Genomic DNA, 19614 nt, shown 5'->3' on the forward strand with positions numbered 1-19614 from the left:
AATCGATGAGATCTTGAAAATTGAGTAATCCCCAGGCAATTTTTTATGTAATCTTTGAAAAGGCGCTTCTGAGCCTGAGACCTCCTTACACTTTTTTTTACACGTAGAACAAAAAAAAAATTAGAATTTTATTTAATTAGCTGTGGTGAATTGTTTTGACCTATCTTGTGAGACATTTCTTTTCAGACTAAAGGGAGGAAATATAACCACAACATACCTCATCCATTCTTTGCAAATGCCTGCTGTTGGTATTGGTGGGTGTGCTAACTTGCTCCAGCGGCGTGTGGAGGCCACCGCGGTGGTTGTTCAAACTAAAAGCTGACGGCAGGAGGCCGGGCACAAACACCTGGCTGATCTTGGGGACCAAAAACAAAAGATATCAATAAATGTTACATGTTCAGGAAACAAATTTATTGTCGTCCTTACCCGGGTGACGCCCGTGTAGAGAACCAGGCTGCCGCAAGCCTTCAAAATGAGCATTGCGTTGATGTTCTGCAAGGAGGAAATGTAAAAAATGTCAAGTAGAGTGAACCCCGCATTATTTTGCAGTTCATCATTTGCATCTTTGCTGTAATGCTGATTTTTATGGGGTTTTATTCTGTATAGGTAGGTCAAAATTTAAGGTTACAATGTGGAATTCTCTTTGATTTTGTGTGTGAATATAACAGTAAACCTCAACTGATTGTGACCAACAGGTTGAACTAAGCGTGTTTTCCCCTCATTTAGCAATGTTTGTAATAGAGAGTCGTATTTTTCTTTCCTCAATATGATTTTATCTAATTAGCACTTTTTTAAAAGGCATTTTAACAAGTTGAAATGCGTTATGAGAGGTGTTTATTTATTTTTAATAGAGTCTCTCTAATATGAAATGAAAAATACATATTTTTGCATGTGTTAACCTGTATGAATGCAGAGCAATTCACCTCTAAAGGCTCTGCATCTTTGGCAGCGATGCACGTCACAGAGGCAAAGATGAGTTGAGACGTGTCGTTGCTCTCGACGAATTTAACGCATCTGAGGGAAAAAGATGAAAAGATACCAGTTCAGGGGGGAAGAAAATCTTAGTAGCCGCAACACTTTGTGTCTGAGTGTTGTGATACTGACCTGAGTTGCTGGTGTGACTCCACCAGGAAACAGAGGTAGCGGTTCTCACAGAGGTCAGAGGTCAGGAACACTTTGGAGGCCTGGCTGGTCATCTCACTGTCCAGGCTGAAAATCAATGCACATTTTCACTTTTTGCCAGAAATTTCCAAATTTGATCACTTAGTTTTTTCCATGCACAGTCGAAATAATAAGACTTTTATGAAACATAGCATATTTCATTCTAATCTTAACACTTGTAACTTGTAACCATGCTATAAATGTAACTGTAGTTATGGATCAGTGTTTTTTAAAATTATTCTGTTCTAATAAGCAGTCTGAAACATAATGACATAAGTACCGGTGCAATGTATGTATGTACAGTATGTATGTACAGTAATTGTTATGGAACAATCTAATGATGATCGAGGAGTATTGAAATTCAGCCTTATTTTCTCATCCGATTTTACCTTCACAGTAAAACATTTAAGGAAAAGGAAACCCCTCAAAAACGCACCTAACTGAAAAAGAATGGCTTATTTTAACCAAATCCAGTTTCCAACCTGTGACAAGCAGTTGCCTCGCTCCACATTTGCTCCATGCAAAGGTCTGGGACAATGGGCTTCAGCACTGTCTCATTGATGGTGCTGTTGGGTGAGTGTGCTGCTCCCTGCTGATGGCCCACGGGTGACGAGGTGTGGAGGGTCGTGTTAAAGCGAGCCACGCCCGATAGAGACGGCGCCGCCATACCCGGAGAGTGGTCGCGACTACAAAGTATGTGGGTTGGAGGGTTACATGTTAACTGGGTTTCCATCATCCTATTTTCTGTGAATAAACAATCATTGAATGAACCTACCTAAGGGCGGCCATCTTGGATATACCTGGTGAATTGATGCGTGTTTGCATCGCTGGTGAGGACATAAGAATTCTGCTCTGGTGGCTGCGGAGAGAGCAGTAGTGACGGGGGTATTGCCCAAAATAAATAAATAAAGAAAGAAAGAAAGAAAGAAAGAAAGAAAGAAAGAAAGAAAGAAAGAAAGAAAGAAAGAAAGAAAGAAAGAAAGAAAGAAAGAAAGAAAGAAAGAAAGAAAGAAAGAAAGAAAGAAAGAACCAAACCAAGGGTAATGTCAGCGACACAAGATTATCACACTGGAATGGGATACACACTTAAATGAATGAATTGATTAAAGAAAGGGGTTGCCTTGGGGCCGTTATCTGTCCTTTCTGAATCTTGCTTCCGCATATTTCCACCCTGAGAATCTCTGACATCATGAAAACTGTTGTCAGAGTCGCATCATTTTTAACAGTAATTGAAAAACTGTGAGACAAAAGCAGTAAAAGATGAAAAAAAAAATTCCAAGGTGAAAGAATCCCTTCGCAAAGTGAGGCGCGATGACTTTTGCCTCAAAATGGCCATTCACGTGTCTGCCCAAGAAGCAATGGATTACAAGCAGTATGTGAGAATAGAATAGTGTTTATTTTCTGTCAATCCAAAATAAATGACCATATTTTTCTTGAAGAAAAGAAGAGATATTTGTAATTACATTTAGGAGGGACATCTTTAACTGCGCACACAAAGCACCTTTGCTATGTATTCTATTCAGAACTTGTAATTTATGTATTCTATTTTTATTTTGTATTTCAGTGAATTTCAGAAAAAGAGCACATTCAAGAACAATAAAGACCAGAAAAAAAAATCACACAATTGTACGACGGCTGTCTCAATTTGAGTCGGGAAAAATCCTATCAGGACATATTTGACAATTTTGTACATTCACATCTGTAGGAACATTTCGGGGGAGGCCATTTTCTGCTCCTAGTTGATGAGACTTGGGCATTAAAGGCATCATTGGAACAGTTTGATGTAGGAATAAAGCCAAGAGAACACCTTTAGGATGAGGCAAAGATGACCTCTAAAAATGGATACCACCTCATACTCTCAGAAATTGGAATTGTTTTTCCCAAGAATAAAATGGCTGGAATAGCTGTTATCCACTTTTTCTCACATTTTCTCTCGATGTATAAATAACTGGAAGATTACTGGTCATCTATCCTGATGTCATCGGTATTGAGTAAGCAAAGGCAGCAGTTTGGAATTCGGCGACATGCTCGCAAATATTGATCTCGAACCTTCTGATGGCAAGACAAAAATGTCACAAGGTGTCACTTTGTTTGCTGTGCTGCATTCTGGCATACATGTGTGAGGGTTAATGGCTTCCATACACTTTTACAAACTAACAATTTTATTACCTTGCTGCAACGGCTGGATTTGACCGAGTTGCCTTGCTGCTGGACGGGGAGTCCAAGCGGGAGTGGTTGCGCAGGTATGACATAAGAAAGCCTGTGGCCAGGAAGCCCAGAGGGTCAGTGAAGGGCTCAGTGACACAACTAAGCACAGAAGAACGTTCCTGATGGATGAGGTAAGAGGCTGGAGGTTAAGATACAGTCGTTGTCTGAGTGACTTTGGACATATTACAAATTTCCCTATTGTGTGTCTCTTCCAGGATGCCGTATCTTATTTTGAGTGAGGATGTAAGGGCATACCTCACAAGTGACCTTCCGCAGGCTCCAGACCGAGTGTGTTCCTTGCTCGGTGTCGTAAGAGACGATAATGGAGGGCCGACAGCAGGTGAAGACAATCGTTGTGCCGGAGTCAGACATGTACTCCACGTGAGTGCTGTCACACAGACCTGGGAAGCACATGTTGGACAGCAGAATCTAATATGATGCTCCAAGTTTGAGGTTCCACTCACGACTACGAATTGCTTTACCTGTGGGTTTGCACACCACTGGCGCCACCTCGTCTATTGGATGCAGCATGCTGAACAAAGTGGGAAGAGACTCGCTGTGGAAGAGCACAAGGTCCGCTATCAGAATGTCTTAAAATTATAAAAATTAAAAACATCCTTGTTTGGAGGGGGAGTAGGTATGCATATGTGGATGCAAATGTCTGTGTGTTGGAATTTACCCTGGGGCACTGAGCTGTCCGTCAGCTGCTGTGATTTTACGCTCCAGCAAAAGTCCAAACTCGGTCGACCAGGCTTTGGACACCTACGGGAGAACACATGAACTTCTTATTGTCTGCTTTTCACATATTAAGAATGGTATACCAACAAAGTGGTAGGAGAGGTCTCACCTGGAATGGCAGAGGGGAGAGGAAATCCTTGCCGCTCACACTGTGAATGTTGACGCATCCGTTTTGTAGGATACACACTGTGTGCTCCACCTCTGCTTCTAGGAAACACAACCACACCTTTACACAATGCCAAGCATCAGAATCAGAATCATCTTTATTGTCAAGTATGTAGAACACACAAGGAAAACACACAAGGAATTTGTCTCCGGTAGAACACGCTGCACTAGTATCATCATAAGAAAAATGGAGGCACTATACAGTTCTATTTGGGTTACTGTTTAGCGTGTTAATAGCTTGGGGGAAGAAGCTGTAGAAATGTCTGCTGGATTTGGTGCGCATGGATCGGTAAATGGACTTACAACACATTAAAAAACTCAAATTAAAATATTTGTTCTGTGAAATGATATTAATTTGTTCACAACAGTGTATTCTCTTCATTTGGTTATGTTTCTCATACGCCTGTGTGTGTGGATTTTAGATTTTTTTTTAACCCAATCAGATTTCAGAGTCCCAATTTGTGTTGCCATATCGGTTTCATCTGCCTCGTGCCTTCAGAATCAATAACGGTGGCCAATATAACCACAGATAAAGGAAAGAAAAATGTAACCGAAAACAAAGCTCATACTTTAGAGGTGGGGGACACTACAATGTGTTTTTGTACATTACAGCAGTGGCAAAAAAATAGGATGGGCCAGTCATTTTATTGTCATGTGCTCTTCTTGGCTCAGTGACACATCGTATCATGGTCGATGTAGTTCAAGCTGAAAAATATTTGCTATTGTAACTTATTAAACATTTGTTGTTTTTAATATCGTGACATGACAAAGACGAAATCATTGCAATTCTAATATCGCAATATTACGATATTTCTGTTATTGTTACATGACACCGTACCGTCTTTCTGGCTATGAGGAACAGCAAAGTCACACCATAAGGCCTGCATATAGAACGAAAAATATGTATACTGTTACTATAAATCTTAAATTCAAAGTCCTAATTATCCTCAACTAACCTGCTCCACAGGGCTGTCCACGGTGAAGGCCTTATAAATGTTCGACCCATGCGCCCGGCTACCCTTGGTCCAGACCACCATGTTCCCTGCCGTGTAAAGCTCCTCTTCAAACTCCACATCCTTCTCTGGGTCTTCCACACAGCCTTTCCTCAGCTGCCAACTTTCCTGCCAATCAAATACCATTCCCATGACACACTACATTCACAGATGTTGAAGGTCTCGGGCCAGATTCGGTGATACGTACCAGACCACCCCCTCTACACACAATTCAAAGAGACCTACAATTTTTTTTAAGATTTCAGAGCAGTCACAGGCCTTAAACACATAAGCCACATTTTCATCTCAAACTCATCTTAAATATATTTGAACACAAGAATAACAAATAGCAATATGTCGTGTGTGTTTAAAAAAATTCCAATGACGTCCAGGGGATGGTTAATATGGCTGATTACAGAAAAAATAAATCTATTATAATTACACATTGTGATGTGTACAATCAACAGAAATGATCAGGGCTTCACGAACCCTCTTTGTCCCAGTGAACACCCACCCGCGTCAAAATTCATGAATCATCATGTTATTGATTCATTAATCTGTTCATTAATCAATAACACGAACCACTGTCTTCATTTAAATTTAAGAAACTACAGTTTACCTTTATAAAGTTTCAATATGGTCCATGATGAAAATAAATTTGACACCGCTGTCTTCTAGTAACAGATCAATATGATCAGACGCAATGTGTTTAACAATAATTAAATAAGCAGCGTGTTTAAAAATAAATGAATTAATAAATAAAACTCCAAGGTCTTACCCGCTCCCTCTCCTGCAAGCTGACCTCCTGCAAAGACCCTGCCAGGCCGGCGGCGCAATCCGATGACCAGAGCTCAGAGGCGGGCTGCAGCTCCCGCAATTGCAGGTTGAAGGCGTTGGGGTGGTTCTTGCAGTGATCACGGCCAAACGGGACAAACGACAGCAATTCCCCTGCGGCAATCATCGTGGCTTTCTCTTCATACACGACGTCCGACATGAGTCCCAGATATCAGCATTATTTCTGAAAAAGAAATTGTGAGTCGGAGTATATCACAATCTCTCAAGAAGTTCCTATGCTCGGCATGGTCAAGTTCACTCATATGAGGTGTATTTTAAGGTAATTTGGTGGGTGTAAATACCAGTCACCAATATATTTATATTAATTTTTTAAATGGCAGTAAGTCCTCCTCGGCAGTATTTGGCAGTAAACCATGCAACTTTGATGAATTGTAGATTCAAACATCCCTTTCATAAACTATTAATTTCAACCAGAAATTGACCAAAAACTATTATCCTAAATCCTAATCATATCATTTCAAAATTCAGAAATCAGAAAACCTTTATTCGTCCCACAATGCTGAAATTCGCAGTCCACATTATCGAACAACTTTGATATTCTGAAGAATAGCTTCCAGGTTTATTTTAAAGAAAAAAAACAACACGCCAAGTGTTTTCCCTGTACAAGTAACTGCAATACAAACTAAACTCTCTATACGTAATACTACATTGCCATCCGATGGTGCAAATAGTACAGTGAGGTGCAATTACGTTTCTGTTCGGAAACTAGAAAACAAACCCAGATATAATGGCATAACACATAGCTTGATACGTAAGCTCACACAGATTTGGCATTATTGGTCCAGTAGAAACTAGTTTGTAGTGTATTTGTACGTGGCTTCACATTCAAACAGTCTCGAAACAATGTAGGCAGGAGTAAATCTTAAAATTATTTTTTCGTTATTTAGAATGGATTTAACTCTTACAGAAGCTACTATTTGATAAATGATTGCTACATATATTTGTGTAAATCTACACTATATATTTGACATTGGAGAAGTGTCATGAGAGTCAAGAACGTAGCTACATACATGTATACAGTATGTGTAAAGAACCGGTGATGCATTCACAAACTCCACTAGCATGCTAATTTAGCTAACAGGAGCCACTCCGTTCCATCCACGCAAGGCAGGAATAACAACGAAGTACCAACCTGATAATAACGAATGTCCTGCCTCTTTCTGTGGAGTCCTCGTATACTTAACGTGTCAAGGTGTGATTTGTACACAAAATTCAAACATAAAACACAAACACACTCACATACACTCCAATGCCTAAAATTTGACGAGCGGCAACTTTTCAATTGACCGCCGACATGTTTACTTTTGCAGCATTCTTCCGCTTCCGGAAAATCTGCCAATCAGAGTGGTAATCTGGATGACGTCATTCATACGTCATGGCAGTCGAAATTACTCTTGTTACTGTAAAAACATACTACTGTACACGAATTCTGTGAAACAAAATTAAAATAATAGTGATTCAAAAGTATTACTACAATTGATAATTACCGAGTAAAAACTTAAATATAATAAAATAATAAAATACAAAGTTTGAATTTCTAATAATTATTACAAAACTCAACAAGTTTTGTTGGTTCTCAAAATATTGTGAAATTGTTTAATTTTCGGTTGAATTTGGCTACAGTAATCATGTTGTTGCTACTCAGTGACTCTTACACAATTAGAGCTTCAGTAATGGCATCTGAATACTGTAAACATTGAGCATAATATGCTTAATGGGGAAAATGAGACAGACCGCTCTCAGACCTCTTGAATGTGGAAGATGTCGCACAATAAAGACATTCGATCTACACAATATCCGTTGAGCTCCTTGGACGTGGGTGCGCATGTGTGTGTGTGTGTGTGTGTGGGGGGGGGGGGGGGGGGTTGTGTACGTGTGTGTACGCGCGTGCCTTTGTGGGTGCATGTCACAATGAGAGAACGAGTGCTTACAGTATAAACGGAATTTAAAACAATAACATTCCATGTACAGAAAGTATTTTTTAATTTTCCTCAGACTCACACTTCCTGCTTCAGAAGAATTTTGTCAAAGGCGGAAGGTGACAACAACTACGGCAGGCTGTATGCAATGGCGGAAGGAGCTCATTGATGAACTCCTTTGATCATCAAACTCACACACATATAACATACATGTATAGAAAAAAAAATATAGTAAAGTACTTTATACTGTATATATAATGTCTGTTTGGTTTGTACATAGATATAGAGGGGAGAGTACGGGAGTTAGGGAGGGAACTGGAGTTAGTCTTTGTCATAACTGCTCTGGCTTTAGCATGTAAACACTCTTGCATAACTTTTGAAAACATGGATGCACTAAATTAGAACTCACACTGACATCCATCACACAAAAAAAGCAAAATAGGTAAAATTGCTCTTTCATTCATCTATGGTTGAAAACATGGAAATTGCCACATCATCATTCTCCACTTCGCTTTCAGGTACCTGTTAGAAGGTGAGGTCATCCTGCCTTAACGCACAAGTACTTTATATTCCAGTATTGCAAGGCAGCTTTGGTATGTCTGGGCGTAACAATGCACTTTGGTGCACTTTGGTCTAGGTCTAGGGTGTAAACTGCGGTTAATATTTCGATGACAATTTTTCTCTTTTGAAAGTTACACCTTTAGCTATGTGGCTGATTGATTGTAAGAGGCAAGGCACAATTCATATTTCGTTAGGCAGCACTGCATATGTAGTACAATATATGGATCAAATCTGAATGACATTTGAAATTAAGCAAATTCAAAGTTTGACAATAAAGCAAAGCAAAAAAAAACGTTTCTATATTCACCCCCATAGCCCACCCTCTTCCCCCGGACTCTTCCGCACACTTACAAATCCTCTCAAGACATTTTGACATGTCACCACAGAAAAGGCAGCGGCAGCACTAACATTGATAACAACGTTAATAACACCCGTCGGCACCACCTGCCACACAATGGCGCGCGGAGGGCATCAACTGGATGGAACGTGGACCGCCACCATTATGTCATTATTGAAAGATTTTCACTGTACCTGAAAGATAGCTAGAGAGAGAGAGAGAGAGAGAGAGAGAGAGAGAGAGAGAGAGAGAGAGAGAGAGAGAGAGAGAGAGAGAGAGAGAGAGAGAGAGAGAGAGACGATTGATGGAGATAGACGTCGCTAGATGGATAAATGGATAGATGGATAGATGGATATATAGATATAGATATAGATATAGATATAGATATAGATATATAGATATAGATATATAGATATAGATATAGATATAGATATAGATATAGATATAGATATAGATATAGATATAGATATAGATATAGATATAGATATAGATGAAATTGGATAGTTGGCATGGACCCAAATGCATTCTGGGAAGGTTTTTGGTCCGTTTAATGAGCGAGTTAATTAACGATGGCTGGCATGTCGATGCGTAATGTCCGCCAAATGTATTTATGCGCTTACTTCATTCAGGAAGCAAACACAAGCTCTGCACGTCTAATTGATGCACACAGACCCAAAACAAGACCCTCCATTAGCAAAGCCTCAAGGGATTACTGACCATGAACTCGTATGAGGAGGTCTCACTCTCATTGTAATGAAATACTTTTTGCCGGTGGTCCGGGAGGTGGGCCATCTTTGTCGTGGCCTTAATTCGGCTCATTTCCCAACTTTCATCCGGATCCATTTTGGATATACTGTAAGCAGCGGACCTGATTTACTACCAGGGGAATGTCTCCAGAATTGCTCTCTAATGTCTTTTGGCTGCAGGGGACAATCTGGCACATGACAGGGAAGGATTTAAAATAGGAAATAATGACAAAATGGAAGTCATCCATTGTGCTTTAAAATGATTGCTTACATTTGTTCATTTTTTTAAACTTGGAAATTACACCAAATCAGAATCAGAAAGCCTTTAGTAGTCCCACAATGGGGAAATTTGCAATGTTGCACCATTTATCTTTTAATTGTTTTATTAGAAAACATATTCTGATGCTTTTATTTTGTCATTCATTAAAATAGTCTTCGTTTCAACATGTTTTTAAAGTTATTTATTATTTAAGTGAAATGGTGTAGATACAAAATTACTTTTAATACTTTAATTTGGGGTGAAATGGGGCATTACATGTTGACTTTGACTCTTTAATATTTTTTTATTTGACAATATTTGGGTGATGTATTGTCTTATCAATGTAATTTTTTGTATATTATTACATCATTTCAAGTAATTTGCTTGAAAACTACTCTTACAGGTTGTTTTTGTTCATCATTCATTTCTGCAATATCATGTATCAATATTGTACATTTTATCGGTTTTAAAAACAATGGCGATGACATGACATTTATTGATGCCACACATTATTCTCCTGTTGCACAGAACGTTTTAACCTTTTGTTGTCCACTGTAAAGCACGTACCTAACCAGCTTTTTGTTAAACAAATAATAATACAGCATGTCATTTCTCTTTCGGGCAAAGCAACCAGAAACATCATCAATTTTGAAAATCCATGCTTTTCATGAGACAGCTGTTCCATGTCTTCATCTGCATTTATGCATTGATAATTTCACTAAACAGCTCATACATTGTGAAGCCCATCCATCATCACTTCGCTGCTGTGAAATGTACATTTCTCCACTGCAAGGGTAATAAAGGCAAATCCAATCCAATCCAATCCTGTCATGTCTGCCCCCACAGACACCACTTTTGTTATGTTTAAAATACCACATACATCCTGTATGTCCAATCTACACCGAGATGAACACCCTCCCACCCCCACATTCAGCCCCCGCATCCCCGCCATGACGGCAACAATCACCCGCCATCACAGAGTTGCCACTCTGGGCTTGGCTAATTGTATGAGGCATTCAACTCGCCGGGGGATTCCCCTCATCATCAAGTGGACATCTGACTCAGTCCAAGTCTCCACCCCATTGCCTCACAGTAGAGACGGCCAGGGCTTGAATCCGGTATTGGTCCTTCAGTGATGGACATTGGATATTCCCTGTGTGCCTATGTGGGTTTTCTCTGGGTACGCCGGTCTCCTCCTTGCATTCTGAAATCATGCATGACAGGATAATTAATCACTATAATTTCTGATTAAATGCGTGAATTGTTGTTGTTTGTCTTTGTGTGCCCTGTGATTGGCTGGCAACCAGCGCAGGGTGTTTCTATGCCTTCTGCCTGAAGACAGCTGGGATATGCACCGGCACACCCTGCTGTGGAGGACCACGTTCTGATAATGAATGGATGGATTCTCTTAATCATGTACCTGTCTGTTCCATATTTAAACAGTCAGAATACAACTTATTTCAGCTATTATTATATAAATTAGGCCACCAAAACTAGAGCCATCCATTGATGAACCATTGGAATTCTGTGTAAAGAACCTACGATATTGGTCTGAAAATAACAGCATTTGAAACTTTTGACATGACATACTTAAGATTGTTAGGTGGCAATTAAAAAGATCGAAGATCCAAGATACACACGCACACACACACACACAAACCTGGCAGCAGCGGTCCTGGTCTAAAGGAACGTTTCCGCCTCCCATCCAAACATTCCATCAACATCAACACAATAATGCTCACTTCCCTTTCCTGGCGGGCTCTGTCTCCAATCACTGCTGTCAATTACGACCGACTTGGGCCCTAATCTACTTTCACTGTGACCTGATCACATTACATTTCACATGGTGCCATCATGGAGGAGAGCATGGGGAGGTGGCAGATGTAGTGGTGGATGAGGGGGATGTGCGGTGGGTCTGACAAATATAGGATGGAGACTTGATGTCATATTGGACTTGCCAATGGAATACCTGCTACCCTTTTCATTGACGTAAATGTTTACCACAGTGGAAATATCAATAATTAACCACTTGATTGATGGATGGATGGATGGATGGATGGATGGATGGATGGATGGATGGATGGATGGATGGATGGATGGATGGATGATGGTTGGGAAGATGAATGGATGATGGATGGGTGGATGGATGGATGATGGATGGATGGTTGGGTGTATGGATGGATGGATGGATGGACGGATGATGGTTGGGTGGATGATGGATGATGGATGGGTGGGTGGATGGTCGGGTGGATAGATGGATGATGGATGGATGGTTGGGTGGATGGAGGCATGATGGTTGGGAGGATGATGGATGGGTAGATAGATGGATGGATGGATTGGGTGTGTGTATGTATGTATGTATGTATGTATGTATGTATGTATGTATGTATGTATGTATGTATGGATGGATGGATGGATGGATGGATGGATGGATGGATGGATGGATGGATGGATGGATGGTGAGGTGGATAGAATGCATGGATAGATGGACAGATGGACGGATGGGCGTAGACGACAGGCGGACAGACGGATGGACGGACAGTCAGGAGGACGGCTGTGTCACGAAAGGAAGATTGACTCATGTATAATTGGATGGATGGGTGCTTAGATGATTGGCTGGATGGACGGTTGGCAGAATGTATGCAGCACTTAGCCCACGTCATTTCTAACACTGTGGGTGGCAGACTCAGCAACACTTTTGCGATATTCTTCAATTTTTTGTCCAACAAGTCCTGAAATAGAAAAAAGACGGAGCATTGTGCTTACTTCAAGTGATAATCTGCAGCATCCAGTGTATGTGTGTGTGTGTTTGGATTGAAGTCAACACAGAACAAAGAAGTACACACACTTAATAGGGGAAGGGTATCGCCAGAGGCGATCTCTTGTCTCTGGTAATCCGCAAGCTAACATTTCAAATCCATGCCGGAAGCCAAAAGATTTCAAGATGCAAGAAACAAGGCAGGAGATAATTAAAGGAAGACCAACACCGGACTGTATAGCTCACAAACGGTGAGGGATGAATGTAAATCTCCTGGACAGCTTCTCAGCTTGTTGGCCAAGAAGGATCTCATTGAAACTATTCCTGAAGCGACAAAGTTGCTCCAGCTCATGCTCACTGTTGCAGCTACTACAGCATCAGTGGAGTGCTCATTCTCAGCACAAAAGACTGAAAACATAGTCGGAACAGGACTGATCAAGGACGACTTTCTTCAATGGCAGTGATCTCCATTGAGACAGAGAGACTTGGACTTCATTTATAAGTGAAGGTAACACAATGTTTTTTTAATTCTTTTTTCTATGCTACAGTTTGTATACAGTATATAAAGAATGATAACGTGACATTTTAAACAAAACACGTTAACTGTTGCCAATCAAATGGTGAATAAGCTATTCTGTGGAGTTCATATGCTTGTAAATCTGACTGTGATGACGTCAGTGCCTCACCAGCCATAAACCTCACCGCACGTCACTGCAAACTACAGTACGTATATTTAAAATTACAAGTTGTCCAGACACTGAACTCGGCTCTGGGTCACTCATTTGCCAGTCCGATGATTAGTTAAACGGAGAAAGGGTGAAAAAAATGCTAATTTGACAATGGGTTGTACAGCGCGTCATGTCGGTGACGTCAACACTGACCTACGACGTCGACGTCTCAACCCTCCTCCCCATCATTTCATTTCGTCTCCCTGGGGGTGTGCAGGGGGCGAGCAGGTGTATAAAAGAGACAACACATAACACAAGGGAAAGAAGTACAGCGAGCGAGGGAAAGAGGTACAGCGAGCGAAGCAGGATTCCTGAGCGTTTACAATACGTACTTTCTTTCTTTCTACGGCACATGTAAGATTTTTAAAACTCTTTTTCCTAATTCCATAATTTGTCTGCACGTTGCATAGTTTTTCCCTGGACGTTTGGCAATTTTATGTAAATTTAACATATCTAAAAAAACATTTTATTTTGGAATTGTGGTAACGTGAAGAACGATTGTCCGAACTCGAATACGAAGTCGGCTAAGTGCGTAATTACGCATTCGTTTCGCCGTATTTACGCTCTTATTTTTGTGCAATTGATAATTTATGAAGGTACTTTAACGCACAGTGTTTATTGTCTTGTCTTGAAATGGCATTTACCTCATTTTGAGTGCCACAAATCGTCAGATTAAATGAAGCTAACTCAAATAATGTTGTTTAACTTTGGTAAAACCATCGCTAGGAAGAAACGACGAAAAATAAGTAATATTCCAAAAATACCAGATATATATGAAATTTATATAATCTCGTTTGTAATTCATCCTGCGAGTATATGGCCATTATTTTTTCTCTCATTTCACAATATGGTCTCTGCTTAAAAAAAACGTCTTCAGAATAATTAACCCTTGGCTCTAGTAAAGTCAACAAGAAAACGGTGAATACGAAATTTATTGGGTAAATTATGTCATGATGAGAAAACTAGAAATACCAAATTTGGATGGACACAAAGGGATTTTTGGGTGGGTTTTAATGTGCGGTTGCTGTGTAGATACACTCCAAAAAAAAAAAAAAGCTAAATGACATTTGGATTGGATTTGCCTTTATTAGTCTCGCAGTGGAGAAATTTACATTTCACAGCAGCACATTTGACATGCTATCCATGACTTTTCTTATTTCAGAGCGATTATCGTTGAATTGAATGATGTGACTTATGACTTGAATCATGAGTGAATCAGGTTTCCGCTCTTCTCAGGTATAAGGCAATGTCACAGCGGAACGGCCCCCATCTTCTTCTCCTTTTTGCCCTCTTCAGTGTTCTCTACTCCAGGACTCTCAGTCTGCCCTACGCATCCATGAGGTTTGAACAATGGCGTCGTCAGAGAGCATTCTGTCTGTCTTATTCATCATTGCTGTCATTTCTATTCTTGAATCATCGCAAAGGTTAAAAAAAGAGAGTTTAAGGAGGCATTATGATTCTGAGTGATGCTTAGCATTTGTTGATTGGATTATCTGCATCATTTGATTTTAATGCGTGCCCATGATTTTTGTAGACCAACGAGACACGCAGACGGTCTTTTCACCAGCGGCTACAGCAAACTTCTGGGGCAGCTCTCAGCCAGGAGATACTTGGAGTCTCTGATTGGGAAGCGAGTCAAGTAGGTGGATGCGTGTTTTGGTATTGGGGGGAAGACATTGCTTTAAAGTTTTTAAAAGAGGTATTACAGGTTGAATAGAGTCAAGTTTAAGATCAGATTTGAACACCATTTGAATTGTGGTTCAATTTTTAACTCATCTTGACAAAGAGTCCTGCATGTAAATTGTTCAAATATAGTCAATGGCACACAAATCTATGTTGTTATGTTGTTGTGCGTCCAGTGACATTTACAATGATAGGATCTGACTTGCCGGATGATGCATATTGTTAAAGGTTAAGTGATGCTATGAGTGCTTGCTTGCGCGTTGTTGCAAAGCCAGCAGGGTTGGAGGACAAATAGGAGAAAGGAGGAGGGCGGGGGGATAATGGCTTATCACATCTTTTCTTGTCTCACTTTGACTCGACCATGTCACCTGCGTCCAGTGATGAGATGATGGACGATCCAGTCAAGCGTCACTCAGACGCCATCTTCACAGACAACTACAGCCGCTTCCGCAAACAGATGGCGGTCAAGAAGTACCTCAACTCGGTCTTAACGGGGAAAAGAAGGTAAGGAGGTTGAGGGGTGGGAGTCAATGGTGGGGGCAGTGCACTTTATTGCACTTGATGGTGAAGCATGCTTGGATAAATGTCTTGAAGGACTGTGGAGCACAAATAGCAGTTGAGTATCACTGACAAAATCGTAAATTGGTTCTTGTGCTTGTTCCTCCAAGCCACTAGGAGGCAGCAAACAAGAAAAAAACCCACAGAGGATCCTAAAAAATGGTTACAGTACTCCAAAGGTGAAATTTCAAATTTTTCACATTTTTGGAGAATGCTTTTAACATGGACTTACTAGTTCAATTCATTCTGTGTTCAAATTCAATAATTGAGAATTCAATAATTGAGAAAGCGACGAGAACATGTTTAATGCAGCCTCGCAAATCTAAATGTGTTTTTGTCCACCTCAAAGTGCGACTATTTGACTATTTTTGGATTTTTTTTTTGTCGCCTAAAAATTACCACTTGTTACACTTTGATAACCACAACTCTAATCTGAACCTTGTACCTACTCATGTTCCTGTAGTCCTTACAAATGTTTAGTGACAACTCCACAAAATGAAGGCATTAAAAAAAGATCAGGAAAGTACTGAAGCACTCAACCCAACTGAATTGTACTCAGGCAGTGATTCTTTTATATGCCACTCGAGGGAGCAAGCAAGCAACAGGTGGTCATGTTAATAAATATCTCAGATTTTGATGACACATTTGTAATTTCATGTTTCAAGAAAACGGTTGTTTTTTTATGCATCTACAGTCTCGAAAATGCTGGAACGAGTGACCAGGAAGAGTCCAGGGATGGCCCTGACACGTTCCACGAAAGCTACGACGACATCAACGTCGACCACTTGCTTGACAACTTCCAGCTGGTATGCGACACACGATGCTAAAACACATGCCTCTTCTTCAAGTCAACTGCATTAACTGGCGTTTTTGCTCATCCAGCCGCTTTGAAAAGAGATCCCGATGTCCGGAGTCATTGTGGTGAAAACACCCGTTCCAGCAACAACAACAAAACAACAGCATTCACCCAAAGATCCCAGCAAGGCTAACACACGTCCAGTGTGGTTCTTATCTAGTTTTCCACCACTTAACACACGTATTGAACCACTACTAATAAAAAAAAAGAAAAAGGGTCAGGAATCACTTTAATCCAGGATCTTTCTATTTCAGTTTATTTGGAACAAAATTAAGGAGTTTCAGACCACAACAAAGTGAAATTTTGAACATAACATGATTGATTGGATTTTTTTTGAAAACCTATTAGCTTGGTCTAATGTATTTTCTATCACAAAAACGTGTCAGTTGAATCAGACGTTGTAGTCCCCCACCCGTGTACTTCATTGATGGAGGAACAAAATACATCACGCTAATAAAATATTTTATTAATTCCCATTGCCGTTTGGTGGTCTAATACATGTGTTAAGCATTGTACGCATGTTTACAGTTCTTACCTTTTATTAATGCTTTTGCACAAAAGTATCAACACGGAAATTGTATAGAAATCGTATTTAAGTTAAATAACATTAAAATAACAAAATTTAAATAAAAACAAGCATTTAATATACAAAGATTTTTCTTTTCCCCCAGCTGGACATATACATATTATTTTCTGATTTTTAGCTATGATAAATGATAATAACCTTAACAATTATTTACAATTTGGGCCCGTCCCACTGGTGCACTTTTGAACCAGAATGTGGCATTCACCAACATATTTTGATTCTACAGGTTAATAACAGTAGAATTTGAAATACTATATCTTGAGTTTTAAGAATTCTCCAGAATGCATATTTCTGAACTATTTCTTCCAACATATTGGTCAACAATTTCGTTCACTTTACGAATGGGAACATTTTATCCATTTCCACGATATCCGACCGGCTGACAGAGTGAGGCTGAAGAAGAGAAGCAAAGTGTATTTCTTTTCCTGATGCATTTAATCTCTGTCTACTACTGTACTCGACTTGTAGAGCAAAAAGAATCCTATCTGTGCATGGAGCTGCCTATAACGCATTCTAGTTGACGAAGACAACTATGTACTAATGTATGTATGAATTTTTGTGTGTATGTGCGCCACTCACCAAATAAAAGATGTCCCTTTTATTTTTCAACGCTGAGTCTTTTGATCTGCCTCTTTGTTTAACCCCCACCAAAAAAAACAGACTGGGGGGGAAAAGGTCTGAGTTTACCAGATAAATTGATATGATGAGGATAAGGTTCTATTTTACAGGATAAAAGTTCTACCATCATATAAATAGTCTTCACCTGAAGGGAAAATGTAATAATAATAATACAAATCTAAACTGAATGGATATAGTCATTTGCAGTAGTGGACCTTCAGGACCTCCAAGGCTTTCTCTTCAGCCCTAAAATATTTGAAGCACAGACTAATGTTAATTATATTTTGTCCACAAATTTTTATTAAATAATTCCACATTGTCTTTCAGCTTCCTGTCATTGATTTCTGTTGTTGTGCTGCTTCTAGATGTGTTTCATATTTAAGCATTTAACCAATCACATTTCAGCCATCATTTCTTACCAGGGTCAGCAACCTACCTCAATGCCTTCACAATCCGTTCTGCGGGCACTGGAGCATAAAAATCAATGTTGATGAAAAACTGTCACTTTAACCAATCAGAGTTCGAGTTGGCAACCCAAGGCCTGCTGGAAAGCACTGGAAACATCAGAGTTTTCACAAACTATGATTGGGTAGTCACATGATTGGCTCGTCACTAGCCAATAGTGATGGGAATTCTTTTGAGAGAGCCGGTTCTTTTGGATCGGCTCACAAAAAAGCGCTGGCTCATAAATGGAATTATTTTACTTCCAAAAATAGTGGAGTGGTCGAACGCCAGCTTCACAGTGCAGATCGTGTGTTCAGGACCCGGTCCGGCCTCACTGTGTAGAGTTTGCATGTTCTTCCCGGACCGACGTGGGTTTTCTGCAGGTCCTCCGGTTTCCTCCCACATTCCAAAAACATGCATGGCAGGCTGATTGAACACTCCAAATTGGCCCTAGGTGTGAGTGTGAGCGTGGATGGTTGTTTGTCTGTGTTCTCTGCGATTGGCTGGCAACCAATTCAGGGTGTCCCATGCCTCGTGACCAAAGACGGCTAGGATAGGCTCCAGCACCCCTGCGACCCTAAACAGGAATAAGCGGTACGGAAAATGGATGGATTGATATATATATATACACAAAAAATGTGTCAGAGGAAACTGAACTGTACAAAAAAATGTTTCAGAATAAGAAGTGTGTTGTGTCGTTCTTCGTGGGCGGAGCTTGAGTTTTGTCATCTTTCTGTCATACACGGTGTGTCGTGTACAGGTCACTTCATCTCTTTCGTAGGGCTGTCAGTTACGTACCTATACGTTTTGGTGTGCGTGCGTGTGTGCCGCATCTTCAGTACATCAGTGATTACTGTCTGCTTTTGTGGAGAGGCTTTACTCATTAACTCTCATCACTGATGATCTTAATGGACCAAACAGGTTATAAATAGACAACAGAGAGAGGGCTTGAGCCTTTCAGCGCCATGCGCATGTGTGCATACGTGTGTTGTGTGCGTGCGTGCGTGTCATCTAAAAATACCACAAAGAAAATGTTTTAAAATAATAAAAATAGCACTTAAACAGTGTCCCTTGATTACTGGTATTTGTGCTGCTCGTTCTGTCGTGTGCCACTTGCCGCCTGTCTTTTTTTGAGATTTTGTTTAGTCTCCCCAATGTATTGCTCTTTACAATTTTCAACCTCAAAAAACACTTTATCAACATCGCAGGGATAATACTAGTGGGTACGTATCATAGCAGAGGTCTGGCACCGCCACCTGGGGACAGTAGGGATATATATTTAGGGCCAAAACTACCAGCAAATTTTAGTTAGCTGACAAAGCCTCTTGGATGAGAAGCGAAACGTCCGATATCTTCAAAGAAGTACGGATGACATCTGAAGAAACCTTTTCATCGATTTGATGTTTAGATCGAGAATAAACTACAATTACTCGTTAAAATAA

The 19614-nt window shown here is 40.2% G+C and overlaps 2 protein-coding genes across 6 annotated transcripts in view; one reads left to right on the plus strand and one right to left on the minus strand.

The window, feature by feature from the left end:
- anapc1 (anaphase promoting complex subunit 1) overlaps positions 1-7415 on the minus strand; it is a 31175-nt gene extending 23760 nt beyond the window's left edge. For 4 of the 5 annotated variants that reach the window (XR_016116876.1, XM_089011850.1, XM_089011852.1 and 1 more), the window contains exons 1-15: positions 7252-7415; positions 6043-6282; positions 5229-5393; positions 5111-5153; positions 4217-4314; positions 4049-4131; positions 3852-3925; positions 3625-3770; positions 3331-3488; positions 1937-2020; positions 1644-1847; positions 1105-1209; positions 924-1014; positions 427-492; positions 218-355 (exon numbers count right to left, since the gene is read on the minus strand). Coding sequence is in view for 4 of the 5 variants with exons in the window: in XM_089011850.1 (XP_088867976.1) it covers positions 218-355; positions 427-492; positions 924-1014; positions 1105-1209; positions 1644-1847; positions 1937-2020; positions 3331-3488; positions 3625-3770; positions 3852-3925; positions 4049-4131; positions 4217-4314; positions 5111-5153; positions 5229-5393; positions 6043-6258 (1671 nt within the window). In the remaining variant the exon portion in view is untranslated. The remainder of the gene's footprint in view (positions 1-217; positions 356-426; positions 493-923; positions 1015-1104; positions 1210-1643; positions 1848-1936; positions 2021-3330; positions 3489-3624; positions 3771-3851; positions 3926-4048; positions 4132-4216; positions 4315-5110; positions 5154-5228; positions 5394-6042; positions 6283-7251) is intronic. The other variant, XM_089011851.1, reaches the window with a different exon arrangement.
- A 6239-nt stretch (positions 7416-13654) lies between these two features.
- Positions 13655-17725, plus strand: vip (vasoactive intestinal peptide). The gene is made up of 6 exons (XM_089011829.1): positions 13655-13781; positions 14664-14768; positions 14962-15066; positions 15489-15614; positions 16363-16474; positions 16551-17725. Coding segments are annotated over exons 1-6 (459 nt in total). The 5' UTR covers positions 13655-13779; the 3' UTR covers positions 16560-17725.
- The last annotated feature ends 1889 nt before the right edge of the window (positions 17726-19614 follow it).

Source organism: Hippocampus bargibanti, linkage group LG13, assembly GCF_051943395.1.
Source record: "Hippocampus bargibanti isolate YZ-2025 linkage group LG13, ASM5194339v1, whole genome shotgun sequence".
Lineage (NCBI taxonomy): Eukaryota > Metazoa > Chordata > Actinopteri > Syngnathiformes > Syngnathidae > Hippocampus > Hippocampus bargibanti.

What these genes read in the sequence shown, in the direction of transcription:
- vip (XM_089011829.1), top strand. An exon ending in CTGATTGGGAAGCGAGTCAA is followed by an intron (nt 15,067 to 15,488) that starts GTAGGTGGATGC and finishes ACCTGCGTCCAG; the next exon opens with TGATGAGATGATGGACGATC. An exon ending in GTCTTAACGGGGAAAAGAAG is followed by an intron (nt 15,615 to 16,362) that starts GTAAGGAGGTTG and finishes ATGCATCTACAG; the next exon opens with TCTCGAAAATGCTGGAACGA.